The 25093-nt window shown below is 53.0% G+C and overlaps 1 protein-coding gene across 2 annotated transcripts in view; it reads right to left on the bottom strand.

Annotated features, from left to right (window-relative positions):
* The window catches only part of STEAP3 (STEAP3 metalloreductase), a 39035-nt gene extending 22563 nt beyond the window's left edge, over positions 1 to 16472 (bottom strand). The window contains exon 1 of one of the 2 annotated variants that reach the window (XM_029934700.1): positions 16231 to 16472. Coding sequence is in view for 1 of the 2 variants with exons in the window: in XM_029934699.1 (XP_029790559.1) it covers positions 9435 to 9489 (55 nt within the window). In the remaining variant the exon portion in view is untranslated. Of the gene's footprint in view, positions 1 to 9434; positions 9511 to 16230 lie in introns of those variants that run through there. The other variant, XM_029934699.1, reaches the window with a different exon arrangement.
* Between the last annotated feature and the right edge of the window lie 8621 nt (positions 16473 to 25093).

The following is a 25093-nucleotide window of genomic DNA, read 5'->3' as shown; positions in this document are numbered from 1 at the left end:
CTGTAGATGCATGCGGGGCTCCTGATGGCCCCCAGGGCACGGGCCTGGGAGCCGCGTGTCTATGGAAGGCCACCCTCGGCACCCGACTCTGCCTCTTGCTGGCCGTGGCCTTGGGCCTGCCAGTGCCTCCGTATCCCCAGCTGTATAAGGGAGACAATCACAGACCTGCCCGAAGGGGAGGCTGTGGGAATAAAGAAGTCAATCTACGCAAAGCACTTAGAACAGCTCGGCCCTTGGTGGGTGTTGATCAGTCCTAAGCACATACTCGCTGCACCAGCAGCAGGGACGAGGCAAAGGAAGGATGCTGAGGACCCAGCACCTCTCCAGCCCTGGGCCAGGGGGGACGATCAGGACACGGGCTTTGCCGGTGGCCTCAGGCTCCTGGACCGGCATGGGGGGTTTGGGTGGAGGTGGATGTAAACTGTTCCATGGGGCCGCCTGTGTCCCCTGTGTCACTCAGATACATGGTGGCCTTCCCCAGTCACTGCACCAGCCACCCAGGGACGCCATCCCTGCGGGGAGTTTTGGCCCTTATGGGGAGGGGTAGGTAACCGCCCTGAAGCCTCCAGACCATCTTCTCATATTTGTCAGCAATTTTGAGGGACCCAGGCAGGTCCTTCCTGCATGGAAGAGTCCTTTTTGCTCTCTCTCTCCCCTCTCTACCACTGCAGGAGTAACTACCCTGTGCTACACCCTTTTTTTTCCACCTAACATTTATTATTTTTGAGAGAGAGAGGGACAGACGGTGAGCAGGAGAGGGACAGAGAGAGACGGGGAGGTACAGAATCAGAAGCAGGCTCTAGGCTCTGTGCTGACAGCTCCCTCCCTGGGTGAAGGGAGGTCAGGTGGCACGAGGCCCAGAGGCCCCAGGGGTCCAGCGCAGGGCCCCAGTTGCCTGTCCATGTGGCCCAAAGGTAAGAGAGTGAGTGACTAATCCTGGCTGGGCCCTGGCTCCCCCGTTGTTCTATTTACAGATTCAGAGAAGGGAGGAGGGAGGAGGGAGGGGATCAGATTACAGCTGGAGTGGGGGTGGCAGGCAGGGCCTGCAGGTGGTATATAGGCCTGCCCCCTGCCCCCCCAAGAAGTGGACCAAACACAAAAAGGCACTGAGGCTTAGCTGCGCAGGAACCAGCACAAACCACACATGTCCCAAACGCTCTGGGTGTTTGCCCAGGCTTGCCTGGTTCCTCCCACTTCCCAGCAAGGTCATGCCATGGGCTGCATTTGTGGCTGGGAGCCCTGTATATCCCTGTGGCGCCCACGGACTCCCCTGCCAGCCCCTAACCACCATCAGGCAGGCCGCTCATGGTAGCCAGTCACGACATTGGCAGCTGGCCCTACAGCTTCTTCTGGGTGGCCAGCAATCCCCCCTTCAGGCTCCAGTGGCTTGGGCGGTCCACGTCCACAGAGGGGTCAGGGCAGGGCCAGATGTGGTTGTGGCGTGGCATCTTGGCAGCTGAATGAAGGCAGGGTAGCTTGAGGGCCCACTGGGGTGCCCTCCAGCCCCTCCTGGGCAGAGGTGGACTTGAGCTAACATTTCTGGCCCTGGCTGGCCCTGGGCACGAGAGAGAACAGTAGCACAGCTCTTAACCTCAAGTGGCCCACAGATAGCTTCAAACTTGGTTTAACTTTTATCCAGTCAGTGGGGCACCTGGGTGGCTCAGTTGGTTGGGCATCTGACTTTGGTTCGGGTCATGATTTCACAGTTTGTGGGTTTGAGCCCCGCATCGGGCTCTGTGCTGACAGCTCAGAACCTGGAGCCTGCTTTGGATTTTGTGTCTCCCTCTCTCTCTGCCCCCTCCCTGCTTGAGTTGTCTCTTTCTCTCTCTCTCTCTCTCAAAAAAAAAAAAAACAACTTTTATCTGGTCAGTAAAATTCAATGAGGGGGGCACATATTCCTATTAACAGTCTTATCACTTATAAGTTAAATATATTAAAAATGCTATAATTTGTGCTGACAAATCATCATAGAGAACATAAAAAGATGCTCAACATCATTAGCCCCCAGGGAGACACAAGTTAAGACCATGCTACACCCTCCTGGACGGCTCAGTGAAACAACAGAGAGAGAAAGTGTTGGTGACGACCTAGAAGCGCTGGGAGTCACCTCCAGTGCTGACATGACAGCGATACACAGTGCGCAGCCGCTGTGAAAGAGGGTCTGGGGGCTCCTCGAAAGTTAAACAGACGCTTTCTGTCGGATGCCACTCCACCCCTAGCTATGCCCCCAGACAACTGAAAACACAAGAAAACGTCTGCACCAACATTCCAGGTGCTCATAATACCCCACACGCCCAAACAACCCAACGTCGACGACTGGTGACTCAGGAAGTAAAACGCACTCCCACCCCCCAATGGAGTATTATTCAGCAATAAAAAGGAGTGAAGTGCTGATACATGGTGGATCTTGGAAACGCTATGTTAAGTGAAAGAAGCCAGTCACAAAAAGGCCACACGTTGTCGGACTCCATTTATGTGAATGCCCTGGACAGGCAAGTGCATAAAGACAAAAAGTAGATTAGCGGCTGCCAGGAAGGACTGGGGCGGGGGTGGGGGACACGTTAAGTGACTACTCATTGGTACAGGGTTTCTTTCCAGGTGATGAAACGATTCTATTTTTTTAAAGCATTGTTTCAAACATTTATTCATTTTTAAGAGACAGAGAAAGACCGAGTGTGAGCAGGGGAGGGGCAGAAAGATAGGGAGACACAGAATCTGAAGCAAGCTCCAGGCTCCAAGCTGTCAGCACAGAGCCCGACGTGGGGCTGGAACTCACAAACCATGAGATCATGACTTGAGCTGAAGTTGGATGCTTAACTGACTGAGCCACCTAGGCACCCTGAAACTATTCTTTTTAAAATTTATTTATACTTGAGAGAGAGAGAGAGACAGACAGACAGACTGGGGAGGGGCAGAGAGAGAGGGAGAGAATCCCAGGCAGGCTCTGCACTGTCAGCATGGAGACTGATGCGGGACTTGAACTTACGAATCGGGAGATCATGTGCTGAGCTGAAATGAAGACTTGGAGGTTTAACCAACTGAGCCACCCAGGGGCCCTGGTGACGTAACTCTTCTAAAATGGAGGGTGGCAAGAGGTATACAATTCTGCGAAGACATTAAAAACCACTGGGTTGTATACTTTAAACAGGTAAGTTGTATGGTATGTGAATTGTAGTTCAATAATGTTACTTAAAAAAAAAAAAGGAATTGAGGGGTGCCTGGGTGGCTCTGTCGGTTGAGTGTCTGACTGTTGGTTTCAGCTCAGGCCGTGATGTCACGGTTTGTGGGTTCAAGCCCCGCATCTGGCTCTGCACTGACAGTGTGGTGCCTGCTTGGGATGCGGTCTCTCTCTCTCTTTCTGCCCCTCCCATGCCTCTCTCTCTCAAAATAAATAAACTTAAAACAACATATCAGAAAAGGGAAACGGAATAGCGCAGCCTGTTACAGAGTGCATGAACCAAGAGCACACTTGCCTTGGGTGAGGGTCCAAGGGCTCCTAGTGGACTTAATGTGTAGATTTCGTGACATCAGCCTTGGTGGCTGTAAGTCATTCCCTGGCTGTTTCCCACATATCCGAGTTCCTGAGCCCCACGACCTCTAGAAAAGTGAGGCTTATGAGGTCAACGCTATTAATTATTGTCATCGGGGAGAAGGCACCACGGACTAGTCCACTTGGCTTCCTTCCATCATGCAGCTCGTTCTCTGTGCTCCAGCCAGGAGGGCAGACAGCCGGGCCCTGGGATGGGTCAGTGGGCAAGGCAGCTGGGTGCCAAAGAGAGGGGGCCGGGAAGCGTCATCTGCTACTCCCCCAAACGACAGAGGGTTTATATACGGATGTGCAACTGGAAACTAGCACACAGCTGCTAATCTCCTAGCCTGAGGTCTCATTCATTCCCCAGACTCATCCCCTCCTTGGTGAGGCAGAGGATTGGCCCCCGAGAGCCATCATAGTCACTGGGAGCGTGTCCCGCCAGGCTAGGCTGCCTCCCCTGAGTACACCCATTAGATCGTAGGTTCAGGGAAATGCCTGGATGTTCCGGATTCACTTGGGATCTGCCACGGTAGTAAGCTGCAAGGTAGGCCAGCAAGAACACGGGCGTGGAGACAGCTATGGTTGTATTTCAGCCGTCCCCCTCATCAGCTAGGTGACCTTGCCAAGTCACGTTGCCTCTCTGAGCCTCAGTTTCCTCGTCTGCACCCACCTACATGCTACCCACTTAGATGAGATGTAGTAAGGACTATGGGGGACAAGCAAAGTGCCACCACCTGAGTCTGTTAAATTCGCTCCCTTTTCATGTTGTTCCTCTCTGTCTAGGATTTTTAAAAACCTTTAGTCTGTGTAAAGCAGAAATAGATGCACCTAAATCAATACATGGCGTTCTCTGCTGACTAGAGAAATTTACTCTGTAATTTTCTAAAAATGTGCCCTGAGATGAGGGATGCACATATTTCCCACCAAAGCAACTGCGGGGAGAGGCTGGCCGCTCCTTGGGGCCCCGGGAGTGAAGAGGGAGCGGCACAACACGGATGGGAGGGACAGCAGGGAGAGGTTGGTGGTCAGGAGTGGGGCCCCAGGGGGGTTTGGGACTGGGCGGTGGGCCCCCTAAGCTCTCTGAGGACTGCTCCCTGCAAGGAATGATCCTCCTGCCACTGGTGTCCCCAGGCCACTCTCTCTCCCCAGCTCTGGGATCTAATCGGCACCAGCCGCCACTCTGTCTCCACACCCCCAAAGCAGCCCCTTTTCCCACCAACAGTATTGTTCGCTTTCCTGTCTCCTCCCCGGGCTCTCAGCTCCTCGGGGGTGGGAATGGAGTCAGACTCACTTCTGTCACCCCAGCGCTTAGTCCAGTGCCATGTGCGTACCAGCTCACATCTGAGCTGCACCTGGGTCATCTGGGGGGCTTGTTAAAACACATTGCTGGGCTCCCCCCCCCCCCAGGATTTCTGCTGCTGCTGCTCCCAGGACCACACTTTGAAATCCACTTCAGAAAAGGGGCATAAGGGCACCTGGGCAGCTCGGTCGGCTGAGTGTCCGACTTCAACTCAGGTCATGATCTCATGGTCTCTGAGTTCGAGCCCTGAGTCAGGCTCTGTGCTGACAGCTTGGAGCCTGGAGCCTGCTTCAGATTCTGTCTCCCTCTCTCTCTCTCTCTCTCTCTCTCTCTCAAAAAATAAACATTAAAAAAATTAAAAAAAAAAGGTGAGCATAAAAGGGGCGGTGTGAGGGGTGAACCACTCCAGATTCAACTTTTTCCCTGAGTTTTTAAAATCAAGGCCCACCCTTTAGCCTCCTTCCTCCCCAAGGCCTCCTTGTCCCGTTGGACTCCTGGCATCAGTGCTCTCTCCCTGTGCTCCCGTCAGCCTTGGGAGCAGGTGCATGCCTGCCTCATCCCTGCATGCCTTTTGACCCACGCAGAGCTGGGTCCTTCCTGTGAAAAGGGGATCAGGCCCATAGCAACATTACCCCCTGAGGCAGTGAGGCAAACTGGCCACAAGGTGCTCTAATGCCCCACCCCTTTACCCCCCTCCCCCTGCATGTGGGTCACCAGGCCCACTGCGAGCTGAGGGAGAAGAGAGGGGCAGCCTCGGGCAGGGCAGCCACACCGATCCTGAGGGACCCAGGAGCCCCAGCACTCTGACTGGGGACGCCTTCCAGGAGGCCTGAGTATTCTGGTTGGCCGAGAATTCATACCCAGGGCTCTTCCACTCACACAATTCGACTGGTGGGCCAGGAAGAAGTGTTCACTGGACCAGTCTGTTACCACCCACTGCCAGGACGTAGGTTGGTGCTGATCAGCAGGGGGAAGGACAAAGCCCCCACAGTCAGCACCAAGACCAGGGGCTTGACACAGAGAAGATGGGGAAGCCCTTAGGCCTCCATGCTGCATGACCCCTCAGGGCCGGGGAGCACCACCTACGTCGTAATCCACATAAACAGTAACCTCTATAATTGTGCAGTGCACATCCTGAGCAGTTGTATGCAATAGTTGGTCCTACCAATCCTGGTCAGCAAAATGCCCTTATTTGTTATTCCTTGAATACCTACTATATACCCATTAAGTATTCTGGCAGGTGGCCAGAAGATGGTCTAGTCTTTTGGGGCACTTAGGGGAGAGGCCAGCTATGCCATGCAGTAAGGAGAGAAGCGCTTTCATGAGGGCATGCACTGACACTGAGGGAGCCAGGGAGTGGCTGGCATGCAGCACCCAGTGAGGTCAGGGTACTGGCGTGCGGGGGCAGCTGGCTCCCTGAGGGCTGGTTAATCCAGCCAGGCTGGAGGCCATCAGGTGGAGGTTGCTGTATCTGCAACCTCAGCGTCTGGATCTGGGTGGCTTCTTGCCTTCCAGGGACACCTGGAGCTGCAAACCCTGGTGCCAGATGGGTCTCTTGTGGGCTGTGGCTGCCCCCCCTCCTCCCTCCCCCATGCCACTGTGCAGGTCTGCAGAATCAGAGATCAGAGCCCTTTGGTACATTTCCTGCCCAGGACACTTGTGTGGACGCAAGGAAAGGAGCAGAAGCAGCCAAGAGGAATAAGGGCAGCGCTGGGTGCTTCTGCCAAGGGGCTCAGCCTGCCTCACGGGCCTGCCTCCCGAGCTCGGCTGGGGATGCAGCTTCCCCAGCTGATGGGCCACTTTTCCAAAGAAGCTTTGGAGAAGCCCTCCCTGACTCTCGGCAGCAACTTCCTCTGGGCTCCTAAGGGCCCTGGAAGTCAGCCTCCACCCTCCAAACGCTCTGTATAGGGGAGGGTCATGCAATTACTTCCCACCCACCATGGGCGACTCCATGCAGACCTCTGGCATTTGCTGAGAGCTCCAAAGGCTGCCCTGGGAGATGCCCTGGCCTCCTCCCAGATCCCTGAAACGCAGGGGATCTCATACTCTGGGGCACACTTTCCATTTGGCACTTTACCATTGACTGCGGTGGCTTCTTACTCATTTCTATGTCTCCAGCACCTAGACTGGGGCCTGGCACCAACTAGTTGCTCAATTAATTTTTGCGGTTTGAAAGGCTTAACCTGCTGTGTCTTGCCCTGAGGCTCCGAGTTTCCCTAGGGGTCCTGGCTGTTTTCAGAACCTAGTGGGCCCTCCTATACCCCATGGTGATTAAACAGAACCATGAATTTCTAATCCTTACCACAGTCTGATCATGTTGTCAGACCTGGCCACGCATCTCAGTCTTTGATACACTTAATCACACAAAAGACTTTTTAGCACAGATGAGTTGAAACACAGACCCACATAGCTCCGGCAGAAGTAGAAAATCAAACACCAGAGGTGAGGCCTATCAGGGTCCAGCCTGGTACGTGGGTACCCACGAAAGAGGGCTTCGGGGATGCTGCATCAAAGGCTCCAGGGCCTGTGGGCTTCTGACCCAGGAGGGAACAACCATTTGGAATGGTTTGCCCAGTCCGCCTGAGGGATGTCCAGGGGCAGGTGGGGCCTGGCCGTGGCCACCCCACTCATGCTTTTTCCTGCCCAGGACACAGATTTCATCTTCTGGCCTGGAAAGCCCCTTCCTTCCAAATGACAGAATTCAAGGCCCGGTAGAAAGGCGACCTCTTCTGGGAAGCCCTCACAAGACCTCCTCTTCGGTACAGAACAAATCCCTGCCTCTCTGGGCCTCCTGGCTCTCGGCAGCACACTTACTAGGATGGGACCAGCATTTACTGGTGGCCGCTTTGCCTTAGGAGTAGAGGGTGATGGGGTCCCTGACCAACTCCCCAATCTCCATCATCCCTCCCCAGGTGCTAATGTTGATAGTAAAACTAACACCCTTTGATATAATGGGTGAAATGAATAACAGCTTCTTTAAAACCTTTCCCATTATGAATCTGAAAGAAACAATCTCAGTAAAAAGCTGGCTACTTGCTATGCAAATAGAAGCAGCTTCAGGCAAGTCTTCCTAGTTCTCCCTTCCCTTGTCCACAGGACTGCCTCTAAAATGACATCATGCAGCAACTCCGGGCCTCCTCCGGGCTGTGAGGTCCACCCTTGCTTACAGGGACAGCGGGACGGTCACAGCCCAGCACCTAGCAAGGGACTGGCACATGACACATCTGCAAGAATCAGGAATCAGAGGAAGGGCAGACCCTGGGGGGGTGCGGCCAGACTCACAGACTGACAGTGAACCTGCTCACTCGAGGGCTGGTGGCAGACGGCTATATCATGCCTTCCTTTCTGCAGATGAGAAAACTGAGGTCCAGTGAAGACTTCCTTAAGGCCCCAAAGTTGCCTCGTGCCCTTATCCCATCTAGTTCCTGCATTCAAGCTGCCTCCAGGGTGCTGAGGGCGGGCAGCTCGTGCTGTCAGCATGAGTAATAGCCGGTCACCAGGTCTGCACGGGGCTCTGGGTGTGGGTGGGGGGGTCTGTTCCCTTCCTCCCGCCTTTCTGTCTGCCCAGACTCACACTTTCCAGCCTCTCATTCTCAGCTGTTTCTCCAAATCCAGGGCCGTCCTCTATCCTAGATCCCAGACCACAGCAGCATGGGTCCCAGGCCCCCCGCTCAGCCTGAGGCAAGAAGGAGGCTCCCCCTGGGTCTGGGTACCCACCCCAGACCCCTCACAGCTGACCTGAGTGGGGACAGGGCAGAGGAGGCCAGTCTCAAATCAGGGTTTAAAAGCTGGGTTAGAGCCGCACACGTCGTAATTGGTACATTCCTATTTTCTCTGTGGTGTGGGCACTGCTCCTCGCTGATGGATTCTTACAAACATCTTAGTGTTGTCTCTCTGGCACTACTGCCTGGAATCATTATTTAGACATCGTAAAAAAATCATTATATTTTTAAAGGAAGGCTGAGAATTCCTACAAAAGAGAATACAGAAAGCTTGGGCAGGTGTGCGCACACGCACATACACACACGCGCCCATCCACACACAAATATATCTACGTGTAAGTTTAGTCTGACAGAAAAAAAAGGCTTTTCACCATATTGCTTTGCAAAGTAGAAGGGAATGAATAATTGATAGGGCTTTCTCCAAACATCTAGATTTTTTTCATCATTCTAGAAAAATCTGGTTCAATTACTTATCGCCGCAGTTCTGCACTAAACCAACCCATAAATGGTTACCAATAAGTAAAATGTACAATTCCAGATGGGCCAGCCTTCCACCGAATTGCATCATAAACATAAACACTTTTTTTTTTGATCCACCGGAGCCCAAAGGCTGCTGCTCCCACTAACTGAAGGCACTGTCTGATCCATCCGCAAACCCTTGACTTTGAGAAAGGTTCCTGACTTTGTGTACAGATGATGATGTGTCCCACTTTACTTTGGCAAGACCTTCATCTCTCTGCACTCTTTGCCCAGTTCCAAACGAGCGGTGCCTGAGCTGAGGTCAAGTTCTTCTGACTCCCAGAGAGGCTGGGGCGTATGTAAGCGGGCCAGGCCCATGTGCCACCATGCCACCCTGAATCTGCGCCCTAACCACACTCACCGACAATGGGCTGATGCGACATCTGGCTGACGCTGGCGTCTGAAGCATGCATCATCCCCTGACGGCCCCACTGGGATCCAGGCCACCGCTTCTCGATCAGTCTCCCTCAGATGCGTGGGCAGCCTGACTCTCTCTTGGAAGTCAGGGCTCAGGCTGACCCTCACAGGTAAAAGCCCCGTTGGGCTTGGGCAGCTGCTGTTGCCCCCTCCACACGCCCACTCCTGGCCACAGGGACTGGCCCGGGAGTGGTGACTGATGCTTGGTTACAGAGTGCACCGTGAGCGAGCAGTTCTAGCTAATACTTCCTGTTTGGGGAGGAAACCTCAGGGTGATCATTAGTGGCTCAGACTCCAGCGTCTTTGCCACAGGAACCGAGGCAGGAGAGCCCAGGATGGATCAAATGAGTACGTGTCATCCAACACAGGGTGGGCTGCCTCTGTGTGTGTGTGTGTGTGTGTGTGTGTGTGTGTGTGTGTGTGTGAGAGAGAGAGAGAGAGAGGTGCGTTTACTCTTCAAATTACAAAGCCAAACAATGGCTGCAGAAAGTGGCAATTTATTGGGGCGCCTGGGTGGCTCTGTTGGTTAAGCGGCCAACTTCGGCTCAGGTCATGATTTCGCAGTTCATGGGTTCGAGCCCCGCATCGAACTCTATGCTGACAGCTCAGAGCCTGGAGCCTGCTTCGGATTCTGTGTCTCCTTCTCTCTCTACCCCTCCCCTGCTCACGCTCTGTCTCTCAAAAATAATAAATTTTAAAAAGTTAAAAAAAAGAAAGTGGCAATTTATCAACTGTTCTGGGGGTGATTTATTGCAATTACCACTGCATCCTTGGCTTGTGATCATTTTCTCAGCATTTTGTGCCAATGAAGTCTTTGTGGTGGCCTGTATATGTCTGTCAGTACCCACAGTGTAGAGACATACAGACAGAAGACAGCACTGTCACAAAGGCAAGCATGGATGGGAGTGTTCCTTCCTGCCGCTGATGGCTTTTCCAGTGACCCTGGAGGCCAGGCTGACAGCATGAAGGGAGGCCAGAGGTTGGAGGCTTCTTTTTTGATCATTGATGTTAATGATGCTAAGTCCAGGCTTAGGACAAGTACATACAACTGCTTTCAACTGGTTTGACAACTGGTGATCTTGGAAAACAGGAGCTCTGGGTAACCCTGGGCATCTGGATAAGCAGAATATACATGACCGGGCTCTGGGCAGGTTTACTCTGTTATTATAAGCCGTAGAACAGCGCCGGCATAATCATCTGACTGCTGTGCCCCAGTGTCGTGTCCTCTACCAGAGAGAAACCTCCTGTGGGCGGCGGAATCCTTCAAACTCCAGAGTCCAGCATCAGCCAGTGCACACAGACAGATGTCTCCTGCCGTAGATCATCTTCCATTCCCTTCTTTCTAGTCTCTGCCACACCCCACTCCTGCCAATGCCCATTACCTCCACCTTACGTCTTGACATCCGGTCCAGCCAAATCCCCCTTCCTCGGGCACTGAAGATAACTCCCAGCCCCCACGGCCCTGCAGCGCGCTCTCCTGGCTCGGTGTTCACAGAGGCACTAGGCAGACAGACCTGGGTGTGAGTTCAGGTTCAGCGTGACCTTGGGCAGATTCCTTTCCGTCTCTGTTCTGACGATTAAGTAAAACGGGGAAAGTGAAAGCCCCCAGACCTGCATCTCAGGACTGCTTTGGTTTACATGTGTTCTGCATTTCGCTGTGGACTGCTCACTGAATGCTGTTCTGCAATCTTCTCCCTCTGCTTGCCTGCGGGAGCTGTGGATGGTTCACTCAGCTTCCTAATTAGACTATAAGCTCTCCAAGGGCAGAGACCTGTAGCACCCTCCTTAGGGTATTCTGCTGTGAGGCCCCTAGATGCCTGTTGGGCTGATGGGGTCTCAGGCAGTGTTCTCAAACGGCAGTGAGCACGGGTTGGGGTCGAGGGGAGTTTAAGCTGCAGGTTTCTGGGCAGTCCTAGCCTCTCCCCACCCCCCGCCACCCGATTCAGTAGTTGGATGGGCTCAGCATTCTCTGATGCTATCAAAGCTTCTGGGTCATCTCCGATCCCTTTGAAGAGGTTGTACTGTCAGGATCTCACACTTTCCTATGACAGCAAACCCTCCAGGCGTGGCTGGGCGGAGCATGCCCACAGTTCGGATAGGGGTCCAGGTCAGCAGTGACTCCCTGTCTCCTGGGGTTTTCAATGAGCCCTGAGCTGTGCTTTGAGCTCCCCCCACCTTCCCTTTGCCACTCACAGCCATGCTAGATTAGAACATTCAGGAAGAACAGTAGCAAAGTTTACAAGAAGACAACAGGCCCAAGAGGCAGCACACAACAGAGCATTGTCAGTCCAGGAGCACCAGGAGGGCAGGGCCTTCCTGGACAGAAGTCCCCAGCCCCCAACAAGATCCTTGGTGGCCCTGCCCAGCACCGGCCTGTTTCCTTCCCTCCCAGTTCCGGTCACTACCTTACTTATGACCAGTCCCAAGCCATCTGCAGTGGCTGATCACAAAGGGCCTGCCTGGTCTTACCTCTTGTGGCTGCTCAGCCCCACACCCGGCCTGTGGCTGAGTCACCAGACAGCGGTGACTGACTCCCCCACCCTGCCCACTGGACCCCACATACAGGCCTGGCTGGTCACGCAGCCTTGGCACAGGCCCTCGGTATTCCAAACCTCAGATTCCAGCGCACTCTAGTGATGCTACGGGTCACGCTATCTTCACACAGACGTCACCTGTAGGACTCATGTCACAGCCCACACCATCCCACCATGTGCCTGAAAATGATTCGCCTTCAGAGATACCCTCACCCCGACTGCAGAGGATACGGCCACCTCCCAAGCCCACCAGTGAAGTTATAAGTCCACCCTCTGCCCAGCCTGATGGCCACAGGACAAGCATCGGGGGGTTACAGTGCTGGGAAGGGGCGACCCCCCCAGACCCCACATGCTGGCTAGGGGGATCCTGCTGTCTTCCCTGGGAACAGAGATGGCCCATTTGCAGGCACCCAACTTCCTTCCATGCACCTCTGATTGACTTTATAACCTTGGGGCTTTATTTTTTACAGGTTAATCTCCTAAGCGGATAGCTCTAGAGAGCCTGAGAACAGGTTTGCTGACACCGCACCTGGCTCTCATTCGGCGGGAGAGAGAGGTAGGAAGAAGTTAGTGCCTGATTGCAGGCCAATTAGTGCCCACCTGTTGCATGGTCTGCCAGGTGACTGTGGTGATTTATGAGGACCCACTGATTGGGAAAAGCTGAGCAGCTGGCAATTCTCCAGTGACAGTGCTCCACACCCACAGGGGGGTGGGGGGGACCATGTGCCCAGGGGTTGAAGTGACAAAGGCAGGCCTTTTTGATGCTGCACAAGTTGGCACTCAGTGGCCGCTCTCACCCTGACCGCAAGCACATTGGTCAGTACCCCCAGCCTGGCTCTGCCATCTCTGGTTCTGGATCCTGGCGCACATGAACTGTGGGACCTGGGCCTCCAAGATGCTGAGCCCCTCACTTCTAATCAGAACTCAGTGGGGGTGCCTGTCTGGCTCAGTTGGTTAAGCATAGGACCCCTGATTGCAGCTCAGGACACAATCTCACAGTGTGTGACTTCTAGTTCCACAGGTGCAGAGCCTGCGTGGGGTTCTCTCTCTCCCCTCTCTCTGCCCCTACTCTGCTCATGCTCTCTCTTTCTCTCTCAAAATAAATAAAGACTTAAAAAAATAAGTGGGGAGTGTGGGTTTTGCAGCGTTAGAAATGACAGTGGATACTCATCTCACCAGAAGTGGGACTCAGTCTTGAATACCCAGCCCCAAGATGGTGCTCAGCACATGTTTGTTGAATGAATAAATGATGAGGCAGAATCTGGACAAGCATATATAAGTTAGTAGTTAGAAGCCTCTCAAATTTGGGGTGGAAAGAGTGGATTGGAGTCTCGTGTTTACCTGGGAAAATGACATCGACCTCCTTAAGAGACTTAGGGTTCAAATGTGCTCGTGGATATACAATGCTTGGGGCCTAACAGGTGGGGAACTGAATGTTCAGGGAAGATGGCTGTCATTTCAGGTGGATCACCAAGCAGTGCCTGTGGCATGCCAAGGAGGTGAAGGGCTGACCTGTAGACGTCTGGCCAGGTCAGACAGCTGGCAGGCCCAGACGCAGAGGGCAGCAGGGGGAAATGAGAATTCTGTAGTTGAATGTTTGAAAACCACCTAGAGTGGCCCGTCCCCATGCCTTCGTTCCCCCTCTCCAAGTTCTGTAACCTCCATAGCCTCCTGGATTCAGGATGGATTGGCAAGGACAGGATATGAGTGGGAAAAGAGGCACCCCCCCCCAACCCCAAGGGAGGGAGGAAAAGAGGCAGCTTGGATTTGGGCTTTAATAATCGCTTTAAAAGGCAAGCTTCCTGGTTTTAAAGCAAGAGGCCCGTTCTCCTCCAGATGCTAGAAAGCAATTTCACGGAGCACTCATCTTGGCAGTTTGGACCGCCCAGGCAAGGGAGACGTGGCCACAATACCAGCGGGGAGGGCAGGAAAGGGTAGATCCAACCTCAGGGAGCCCGGACATCACTGCAGAGCCTGCTTCCCAACCTGCCTAAAGCATTCTTTGGCAGGCTGGACAGGGAATGAAGGAGGAGGCCCAGATTTTTCCTCCCAGTCTGAAAGGCACAGGCTAGGACACTAGACAGGTAGCCTCGAACCCTGAGCCCCACGGCCAGCTCTGCAACACAAAAGAGGATGTGGAGGCCACTCTCTGGGCTTTCACTACTCTTTTCTAGTGAACCAAGGGGTCGGACTAGAAGAGCAATGGGCCTTGAAGGTCCCCAGCTGATTAATACGCAAATCCCGGGGGGAAGAGGGAAGGATACTGACTGCACTCCTAAAACTCATCACTTCACACACGAATCCCTCAGGCAGGCACTGTCACTGTTTTATAAAGATATCAAGTGTGGTGTCCCTCAGCAAGGTTTTACAGAAGAAGCAGCAAGTGCGGAGAGCTGAGGACTAGGCCAAGGTCACGTGGTAAAGTCTCGGTTCCACCTGACTGCAAAGCCAGAGGCTCTCACCTACGTCCCCTCCACGGCTCAGATGCGCAGCTTTGGTCTACAGTCAGTCGTTAACTCCCACTTTGTAATTACCCAGAGCCCTGCCCAATACTCTGATAAGTGCAAGGAGGGAAGGGCCATGGGGGCAAGGACAGGAAATGAACTGGAGAGGGCACATCTGTGATCCCAGGGTGAACACAGGTCCTGGGGAGCTCAGCAGGCTTGGGACTGACTGTGAACAGGTGGCCCGGAATGAACTCTTTGCTGGCTCGGAGGTCACCCCGTGCCTTCTCCAGGCCTTCCCCCTAGGTTGTCCGGCTAAGGCCACCTGCCTATCATTCAAGGCCTCCTTTAGGAAACTGTCTATACCCACTGATGTCCCCTGCCCCACTAAGTCCATTTGTCCATCAGGCAATTGTCAAGCGACTGCTCCAAGCTGCCCCATTCCCCTCCTCCCCATTCCCACAGGCCAACGGGGATAGAGACAGGCACAGAGATGAGTAAGACAATCTCAGTCCTCCAGGTGCTCCTGGCTGGGTACAGGGCGGGGGTCATGCAGACCCAGATTCAGTCAGCGGTGGATGGGACCTAGGCATCTGTATCTTTAACAGACCACGCAGGGCCTGAGGGGACTCAGCCCTGTGAGACCCTTTGGCCTTGTGGATGTCCTGGACCCCAATGCTGCATTTTCTGGGCTGCCACCTCTGAGAATACAACCTGTCGGTCCAACTAGCAGGCTCCTCTGGGCTTCTAAGTCCGATAAATCTGCGCACAAATCCCTATTTCTGCAACTTGCTACCTGCAAATCTGTGCCAAATACCCATGCCTTCTGAGGCTCAGTTTCCCCATCTGTAACGAGATGATAGCCTTGCCTTCTTGTCCTGAGGATTAACTGGGGCAGTGCGTGCATAGCAAGCTGCCTGGCACAGATAAATGCACAATAAATGTCCGCTATTAATTATATCATCTCTGCACTCTGATGGGCAGAAATACTTCCCTGGGGCTATTTCCAGAACCCCACTTCTAGAATCTGTTTCAGAGGCGGCCCTGGACACCAGGGAGGCCTTTCAGTGCCTTCTGCCAGGGCTCCTGCAGGACCTTCCCGCATTTTCTCCCTGGTTTCCGCCTCTTGGCCCCCACAGATGTTAGCGCAGTGCACCTTCCCTTTCGTCTATCCAGAGCGCCCAAAGTTCCAACCACACCCCAGCGGGCAGCCCGCCCCCAGGTTTCGGGGAAACAGGCAGGAGGATTGAGTTTCCTAGGCAAGAGCTCGTGGCTAGAGGCACGCACTGCTCAGCCTGGCCCCTTCCAGCCCAAGGTCGGGCGCCCCGCCCCGGTCGGCCAGCTCCGCTGGGGCTGACGGGCGCCGGGGTGGTCCGGCGGGTCCGGTCCCGCCCACCGCTCCCCGCCCTTCCCTGAGACCCGCCGGCCGGAGCCTCGGGACCTAGGACATGTGCACTTGGCCGGTCCACCAGGCTGCAGCCCCGGTGCGGACGCGGGTTCTCCCTTGTCCAGCCCCGGGCAGGGCGCCCCCGGCCCTGCCTCCCGGCCCGGCGCACGCGGCTTGCGTCCCCAGGGGAGGGAGGCGCGCAGAGCGGGGGACCTGGAATCCGGGTCTTCTGCCGCCGGGCGCACGTGGCTCCGTCCCAGAGGCCCCAGTCGCCCGCAGACGCGTGGCGGCGCCCGGCTTCGGAGCGGCTGAGGCTGGGGTCCCAGGCACACCACCTAGCGAAACGCGGTGGAGGTGGGGGGTGGGGTCACTCACCAATCCAGCGCGCCGCTCCAAGAAGCGGCGGCGGCTGAAGGTCCGCGTAGGAGGTGGTGGCTCGGCCCGGAGGCTCCTCCTCTCCCGGCGCCCCGCCCGCCCCCGGGGACCGATCGGCGGGGAAGGTGGCCGCCCGCCAGCCCGCCTCTGCTAATCAGCCTCGACCGCCGCCCCCAGGACCGCAATCGGGGAGCTGCAGGGTCCTCCATCCCCGCCTGGCCCTGCAGCCCGGCGGCGGCGGCGCCCGACGACCCTCCGCCCCCCCGGGCCAGACGTTCAGGGCCAGCCCGCCCACTTCCTGATCTACTTCCCCTCCTTGCTCCCCGCAGGGGCTGAAGTGTGCAGAATTCCGCGGCCGCCGCTTCCTTAATCTGAGGGACACACCTCAAATCCACCTGCCATTTTATAACCGAGGGCGAGTGGTAGGTCAGGTTTGCACAGATGGTAAGAGGCCAAACGGTCAGGTGGGATCCTGCTTCCCTCTTTTCCGTAATGGAAGCAGGCAACAGAGGCTTCTCAGCAAGGCAGCTCCGAGGCGCTATGGTCCTGACATATCTCTGTCCCTTATCCACGCCTAGGACAGACATATGATCCTCGCCCATAGTCCTCAGGTTTCAAGGCCTCGGACCTGCTGAAGGGCCCTTGAGATGAGCTGCTGGGGGAAATGGAGATTGCCTTCCTGTCTAGACTTCCTGGGCCCCCAAACACTACCCTGCCCCTGAGAAAGGGGGCCCCCAATACTGCCTGCCCCCTCCCTTCTCCCATGTGGGTGACATCACAGCCCCGTAGTGAGGCAGCTGTAAGGTGGCAATATGTTTGGAGTATCTTTCTAGAGGTGAGTGCGCCCATCTGAAGAAGCCCTTTCCCACCTGCAGCCTCATAGCAGGTACTGTTGATCCATTCCCCTCCCTTTACAGGTGAAGATGAGGGTGCACTGATTAGGTAGATCACTGTTGGCATTAAGGTCCCTCATCTTCTGGGAGGCTGGCTGGGGGTTTCCAGACCCCTGGGACTCTGTCTAGAATATGCCTTGGTTGGGGGTGGGGGGCTCATTCCATCAGCCCCTGATAGGAACCTTCAGATTACTCCAGGGAGCTAAGCTGGGCCAGGGTGATAAACCCTGGGGAGGAGTTATCTGAGCCCTGAGCCAGACGCAGATCGACCCCAAAGAGCACAATGGGGGCTGGGGAGGGTGCTTTGAAGGGCCTCTCCTCTCCTCCCCACCCCCACCCCCACCCCAAGATCCATCCCTGAGAGCCAGAGCCTGTTCTCCCCTCCATAGGTTTTCTCCTACCTAGAATACCCTCCATCCCCAGTTCTTTCGTGCCCAGATCCCTCCTGTCTCCTTTTGGCCCACTCCCCACCCAAAGGCAACACCCTCTCTGAGCTCCTGTGGCAGTTCTCAAAGGTCCCTTTTCCATTTAGCACTCCGGGAATCCTGCCAGACCACACAATGTTCCACGTGCCAGGGACCCAGGTGCCCCATGCCTGGTCCCTACCCTTGGATGGTGGGTTATAAACTTTGAGAAGCTAGGAACCCATCCCTAGCCCCCTTTGGTGGCCCCCATGCAGTAGGTGCTGGCCATCTCTGAGCATCTTCCTGCAATACCTGCGGATGGCACAAGGAGACTGAACTTGAGACATGGAGGCTCTCAGAGGTCTTCCAGCATACTTGGAAGGACCCTTGGGTGTGCCCACTATTCTTCCAAAGAGACCTGGTGGGCCTGTTTGTGGGGCTCCCCAGGAGTTGGAGAGAGATGAAGGCTGGCCTGGCAGACGGCTACAGAGGGAAGTCCTAAGGAGAGCAGGAACTTCTGCCGGAGAATCCAGGGTCCTGAAAGGGACAGGGGGTAGGTAGGTGAATGCCCTGCTGAGGCCCAAATGCTTAAGTGGAAAGACACCACCACCCTGTGGGCCTTTGGCACTTTGCTTGTCTGTCCCCCTCCCCCCAACCCCCTGGGTTGGGAGCACATTTTAGTAGAAGCTTATATGGCATGAAGTCTGGTATGGATGAGGGCTCAAGAAATGTTTCCTGAATATTTGGGTGGGTGGGGAGCAAACTTTTGGAAGCAGAGGAGCTCTGCCCTGATCTAGGATATGTTGACATTGGCTGAGCACCTCTTCTGTGTTGGCCTCATGTCTGATCAGGCCGAGAACAGAGCAGTCAGAGCCATCCTTTCTGGATGTTCAGCAGCCACTCTACCCTCCCTACCCTCATCCTGCCATGGTGGCCTCCTCCCTTTTCCCCAGATAGACCAGGCAGGGTCCACAGACCCCCAGATAGACAGACCCTGGGCCTCCCAATGGCCCTCCCTTCCTCTTTCAAGTCCTAGCTGATATATCATCTCTGTGAGACCTACCCCATGATCCCCCCAACCCTCATCAATGTACCATGCTCCATTTCTTTTCATTAAAAAATATATATTTGTTTATTTTTGAGAGAGAGTGCATGCATGCACCAGAGCATGCATGTGAGCAGGGGAGGGCCGAGAGAGAGAGGTGTACAGAGGATCTGAAGCCGGCTCTGTGCTGACAGCAGAAAGCCTGAGGCAGGGCCAAACTCACAAACTGTGAGATCACAACCTGATCCAAAGTTTGAATGCAAAAGGGTTTCTTCCCCAACATGCTCTAAAACACACTTTTCCTGTTTGGTGTTTATGAACTCTCCCCTCCCACAGAAATGCGAGCTCCCCAGGGCAGGGAGTTCTGTGTGCCTCATTCCCTTCTACATCCCCAGTGCCTAGAACCGTGCCTGGCACATAGTTGTTGAGTGAATGAATTCTCACCCTTCTTTACCTCCTCCAGCATCTCTGGGAAGCTTTGCCCGTGGCTCCTGACCACCTCTGCTCCCCTCCGTTGCCTGCCCGAGCTAGCATGGTGCTGGGACACAGGAAGTACACAGTATATGCACCTTTGGAAGTCTGGGCAAGGAGTTGCTGAATATTCTCTTTACAGAGCCCCTGGTGTCAGCCTCCTGAGATAGCCCTTTTCTCTGAAGACAAGGCTAGCCCTTTGGCTAAGAAGACAAGAGTATCCAGGAAGAGAATCTAGGTTTATTGCCTTCTTGGGCCAGAGAGAAGAACGTTGTGCACTCTCAGCTTCTTGGATCGATCCAGCATCTGTCCAGCTAGGACAGAGCCCATGCATTTCACAGAATAAACACCCTAATTGACTATGAGGAGATGGCCATGGGAAGCTATGTGCCCAAATGTATTCTGACACCTGGGAGCCAGGCCACCTGGATCTAGTCCTGTTGGGCCAGGGCTATAGACCCAGGAATGGTACTCCTCACCAGGGCTGTCCCCTCGAAGCCTCTGGGCACAGGGAGCTGCTCCCTGACAGGATGGAGGGAACGAGGCTGCAACTCGGGCTGGGGGATCCTAAGGGTGATTTGGGCAAATGGAGGGATTTCTCTGCCACTGTGATGACTCAGTGGGTCATGAACGGGTCACGTCAGAAACGCCCAGAGCAGAAGCCACGCCGGATGATAGGAACAGTCTGTGAGGAAGAGGCACAGAAGGGGGAGGCAAGCTGGTAAAAATGTGCCTGGGGCCTGGGATTTAAATTTACAGACTGTTTCCACTTGGCATCTTATTTTGAACCAATATGACATTATAAGATGTGGCCTTACAGGGCACTGGGACCCCACCCCTGCACCCCAGAACCTGGCACTCTGGTATAAGGCTGCCCTTCTTCTTCCTCTTCTTTTTTTAAGTTTATTATTTATAAGAGAGAGAGAGAATGGGGGAGGGACAGGGAGAGAGGGAAGGAGAGAGAGAGAGGGAGGGAGAGAGAATCCCAAGCAGGCTCCACATTGTCAGTACAGAGCCTGATTCAGGGCTTGATCTCATGAACCTGAGCCGAAATCAAGAGTTGGACACTTAACTGACTGAGCCACTCAGGTGCCGTGAGACTGCCATTCCTCCAGTCCTCTGTTGAAATATGGGTTCTCCCAAGAGGAAAAGCTCCCAGAGCTTAGTGGAATGAGCTGTATATCCACAAGGAGATTTAACAGTAGCCAGCACAAGAGTGTGGAGAAGGTTCTAAAGAAAAGTACTAGAAGAAGGGGTGGGTGGGCAGGAGCAACCATTCCTCTCAAGGAGCTCACTAGCACTTGGTAGGTACTTAACTCTTTGTGTAAGATCAGGTGTCTTGGCTTGTGACTAGACTGACCAGTGAGAAGAAGGAAGCTGGGCCAGTACCTCCAGGGAGCATCCAGTGAGCCTAGAAGCATCCATCTATGGTAGCATTACCATACCTTTCAGCTGGGAGAGTTTGCAAAGGCATACAACTGGAAAAGTCTGGGTTTTAGTCAGTCCCTTTTTCCACACGAGGTGCCTGTGATGGCCTGGGGAGGGGGGCTTAGAATTGCAGAGTCTCAGGCCCACCCCAGATGTCCTGAATCAGAAGTGCAATTTCAACAAGATCCGCTGGAGATTACGTGTATCTTCAAGTTCAAAAGGGTCTGGTACAAATGAAACCGGCAACTCAAACACCAGGGCCAAGGCCGATGATCACAGACAACATACCCTTACTGAGTGGCACTTTAATAATGTATCTTTTGCTTCAGAGTCTCTTATGAGTCAAATCTGACTCCATCGGCTTCTGAATTGGTATAAATAGGGAGTAAATGACCCTGTCCCTTACCATACTCAATGCCCCTTATACAAAGCTCTAAGAAGAGAAATGTATGATGAATATGCTTCCTCCTTTCCAGTAGCTGATATTATTTCCCGTTTTACTGTGGCAACCAGGATACTTAGATGCACCTTCATGACTACCTACGCTTCTTGGATATATTTAAGTTCCTCTTTATTGTCCTCTAGTCTGTGATTATTTGTTTCACGTTTACGATCAACCTTGTTACACTTTTTCACTCTAAGCTATCATAAGTTGCTTTTCGTAAAAGCCAATTGTGTAAGCAAAATAACTAGAAAACATCCGTGCGCCCCAGCGGCCACTTGATGGGCTGTCACCCTTTCATGGCAAGAGCAGGGTCATGGCACATCCTCCACCAAAATTTTGAGAAGAAAACAGAGAAGTAGGGAGAAGGATGTGCCTTTGAACATCAGCTGGGTGGTACCTAGGGAAGAAAACCCAACCAGCTAGGGGTCACAGGAGAAGGGGGGATCATGAAAGGGTGCTCACACCGTGCCCCTCACTGCTTCTTCTGTGCCCATCCACACGTCTCACCTGATTGCGAGTGCAAGGTACTGTCGTTCGTGCCAGGGGCCTCCTTGCAGGCCCGGGCGGAGAAACCCGTTTCGGCAGAGCCCTCAGTAGCCATCTCTCCACACTCGCGCTGCTCCTTCTTCCGCTGGGTCCTCTGGTGGGTTGTCTGCACTTAGCTCACTCAGCGAGAGGGGTGGGGCCGGGGTGAGGGGGTGGGCAGAGAGAGTCAGGTGAGGCTGCTCAAGGACAGGAGTGTCGCAGGCAGCTCTACAGGGCAGAGGTGGGGTCACTGACCTTGGGCTCATCTACAAACACACAGTGGCCAGCGGCCGAGATAAGCCCTTCCCCCACCTGGGGATGTGTTTGAACCTGCTCAGTTCTGGTCCTTGCTCTCAAGGAAAGGTGAGGGAAGGAAAGTGACAGGTGCTGAGGCCCCCCCTTGAGGCCAGCACTGTGCCATGTTTAAACCACTCCATATAAGCCTCCCTGGTCCCTGCCAGGTGAATGGGATCAGGCCCAGTTTTCAGATGAGGAGTGACCTGCTTGGCCTCATGCCCCGAAGAAATGGCAAAGCTGGGATTTGAACCAGGCCCCCCTGACTCCCGGGTCTTTCCACTACCTTTGCCTCACTAAGTGGAAAGCTCCTGGGGGCCAGGGCCGACACATCTTTGGTGACCCCCGTTAGTGCCAAGGACTGGGCCTAGTGTGGTGCAAGGGCAGGGCAGGGGCAGTCCATATAGCGTGACCAGAGGGGAGGTGAACCACGGAGTGGGGGTCTCTCCCAGGCCCTCCCCACAGTGCCTGCCTGCTCTGCGTAGGTGACATTCCATCAAGCTGTCCCCCACTGGGCATGGGGTCTCCTGGGAGAAGGAGGGGGCCAGGCTTGGTCTCTGGAAGCTTCTGGAGGCTAAGAAAACCTACCGACTTGGGTTCAAAAGTGGTCTCCCCACTGAAGCTTGATCCCCTCAGCTGTAATCTGGGAGAATACACCGCCTCAGGTGGCGTGAGAATTGAGAAATTGCCAGGAAAGTGTTTGGCATTTAGTAGGTTTTGTTCAAAAAGTCACCCAATCTGAGAGGAAAAGAAAGGGTCTTCAGGGAGAGGAAGACAGATCACTGAAAAAGCCAGTTCCGTGAGAAACGTACTTCCTGTCAGGGCCCGCCTTCCCCCTCGGTAAAGTCTTCTTCCTTGTCCCGAGTCCTGCTTTAAATCCTGTCCTGTGGAAAGTGTTCAGGGAAGTCTTTCTCCGCTTGATGCCATTTGAAGTGGAGTCTGTGAGCAAAGAGCTAAGAGTGAGTTCTGGAGGTGTTTTTTGGTGCAAAAGGATGATTTTATTCAAGCAGGGGACAGGACCATGGGCAGAAACAGCTGCACTGGGTTGTGAGTGACTGACTGTATCCTTTAAAGTCTGTGGAGTCCACAATAAAGTTTACTGTATCCACAAAATTTGTTTCTAAAGAATTTCTGGATGCTGAAAGCATCTCCCAGGACCCTGAAGGTTTAGCTATTGTCAAGATAAGGTTGCTTTTCGTTTTTAATGACATGTAAACATCAAGGCATTAAAGCAGCCACCAACTGCTGGGGGGAGGTCACCTGCCGCAGGTGTCTGGGGTCTATCAGTGGGCTGCAGGCCCTAAGGGGGGTTAATTTAAATTACATTTTTCTTCCCTTTGTTTCTCTCATCATTCTCAACCCCCAACAACTTTGACCCTTCAATCTTGAAAGGTTGTTGAAGGTGGAAGGAAGGTCTCACCTTCTGGAGCTCTGTCCTGCTAAATAGGGGCACAGAAATGTCCCTACCTATGAGTCAAGGTTGGTCAGTTGAGAATTTCATAGGAGTTAGGAAAGCCTAAGGCAGTTGTATCTAGAGTTGAAAACATATGGGAGTTTTCTTGAGCAGAAAGGATCATCTGTTGGCTTTAAGCTATGATGTGAAGGAGTCTTGGCACCAGGTGGAGACACGGGAGAAAAGAGCAAAATGTGATTAAAATAACAAAAAGAAAAAGAAGCCCAAATAAGGGTCCTTTAAAAACTTTTATTGAAATCCAAGTTAACATACAGTATAATAATGGGTTCAGTAAGAGAATTTAGTGATTCATCATTTACATACAGCACCCAGGGCTCATCCCAACAAGTGCCTTCCGTAATGCCCATCACCCATTTAGCCCATCTGCCCACCCAACACCCCTCCGACAACTCTGTTTGTTTTCTAGATTTAAGAGTCTCTTATGGTTTTCCTCCCTTTCTGTTTTTATCTTATTTTTCCTTTCCTTCCCCCATGTTCATCTGTTTTCCTTCTTAAATTCCACATAAGTGAGACAATATAATATTTATCTCTCTCTTACTTATTTCACTTAGTATAATACATTCTAGCTCCACATTGTTGCAAATTGCAAGATTTCATTCTTTGTGATCACTGAGTAATATTCCATTGTGTATATATACCACATCTTTTTTTTTTTTTTTTAAGTTTTTAAATCCTTATTTCTTTTTGAGAGAGTTTGAAAGAGATAGAGAACAAGCCAGGGAAGTTCAGAGAGAAAGGGAGACACAGAATCCAAAGCAGGTTCCAGGCTCTGAGCTGTCAGCATGGAGCCCCATGTGGGGCTCAAACCCACAAACCGACAGATCATGACCTGAGCCGAAGTCAGACGTTAAGCCAAGTGAACCACCCAGGTGCCCGTATTTTTACCTTTTTGAGGAGCCTCCATACTGTTTTCCAGAGTGGCTGCACCAGTTTGCGTTCTCACCAGCAGTGCATAAGTGTTCCTTTTTCTCGGCATCCTCGCCAACATCTGTTGTTCCTAAGTTATTAATTTTAGGCACTCTGACAGGTGTGAGGTGGTATCTCATTGTGGTTTTGACTTGTATTTCCCTGGTGATGGGTGATGTTGAGCATCTTCTCATGTATCTGTTAACCATCTGATGTCTTTTTTGGAAAAGTGTCTATTCATGTCTTTTGCACATTTCTTCACTGGATTATTTGTTTTTTGGGTGTTGAATTTGATTAAGTTCTTTATAGATTTTGGATACTAACCCTTTATGTTATATGTCATTTGCACATATCTTTTCCCATTCCATTGGTTTCCTTTTAGCCTTGCTGATTTTTTTCCTTTGTTGTGCAGAAGCTTTTTATCTTGATGATGTCCCAATAGTGCATTTTCACTTTTATTTCCCTTGTTTCTAGAGACATGTCTAGTAAAAAGCTGCTGTGTCTGAGGTCAAAGAGGTTATTGCCTGTTTTCTCCTTTAGGAATTTTGATGGTTTCCTGTCTCACTAGGTCTTTCACCCATTTTGCGTTTATTTTTGTGTATGGTATAAGAAAGTGGTCCAGGTTCAGTCTTCTGCATGTCACTGTTCAACTCTCCCAGCACCATTTTCTGAAGAGAATGTCTTTTTTTCCCCACTGGGTATTCTTTCCTGGTTTGTTGAAGATTCGTTGGCCATATGTTTGTGGGTCCATTTCTGGGTTCTCTATTTTGTTCCATTGATCTATGTGTCTATTTTTGTGCCAGTACCACATTGTCTTTGTGATCACAGCTTTGTAACACATCTTGAAGTCCGGAATTGTGATACCTCAGGCTTTGTTTTTCTTTTTCAACATTACATTGGCTATCCTGTGTCTTTTCTGGTTTCGATACAAATTTTAGAATTGTTTGTTCTAGCTCCACGATAGGATTGCATCAAATC

Source organism: Suricata suricatta, chromosome 3, assembly GCF_006229205.1.
Source record: "Suricata suricatta isolate VVHF042 chromosome 3, meerkat_22Aug2017_6uvM2_HiC, whole genome shotgun sequence".
Classification (NCBI taxonomy): domain Eukaryota; kingdom Metazoa; phylum Chordata; class Mammalia; order Carnivora; family Herpestidae; genus Suricata; species Suricata suricatta.
This window is presented reverse-complemented; position numbering and strand designations above follow the sequence as displayed.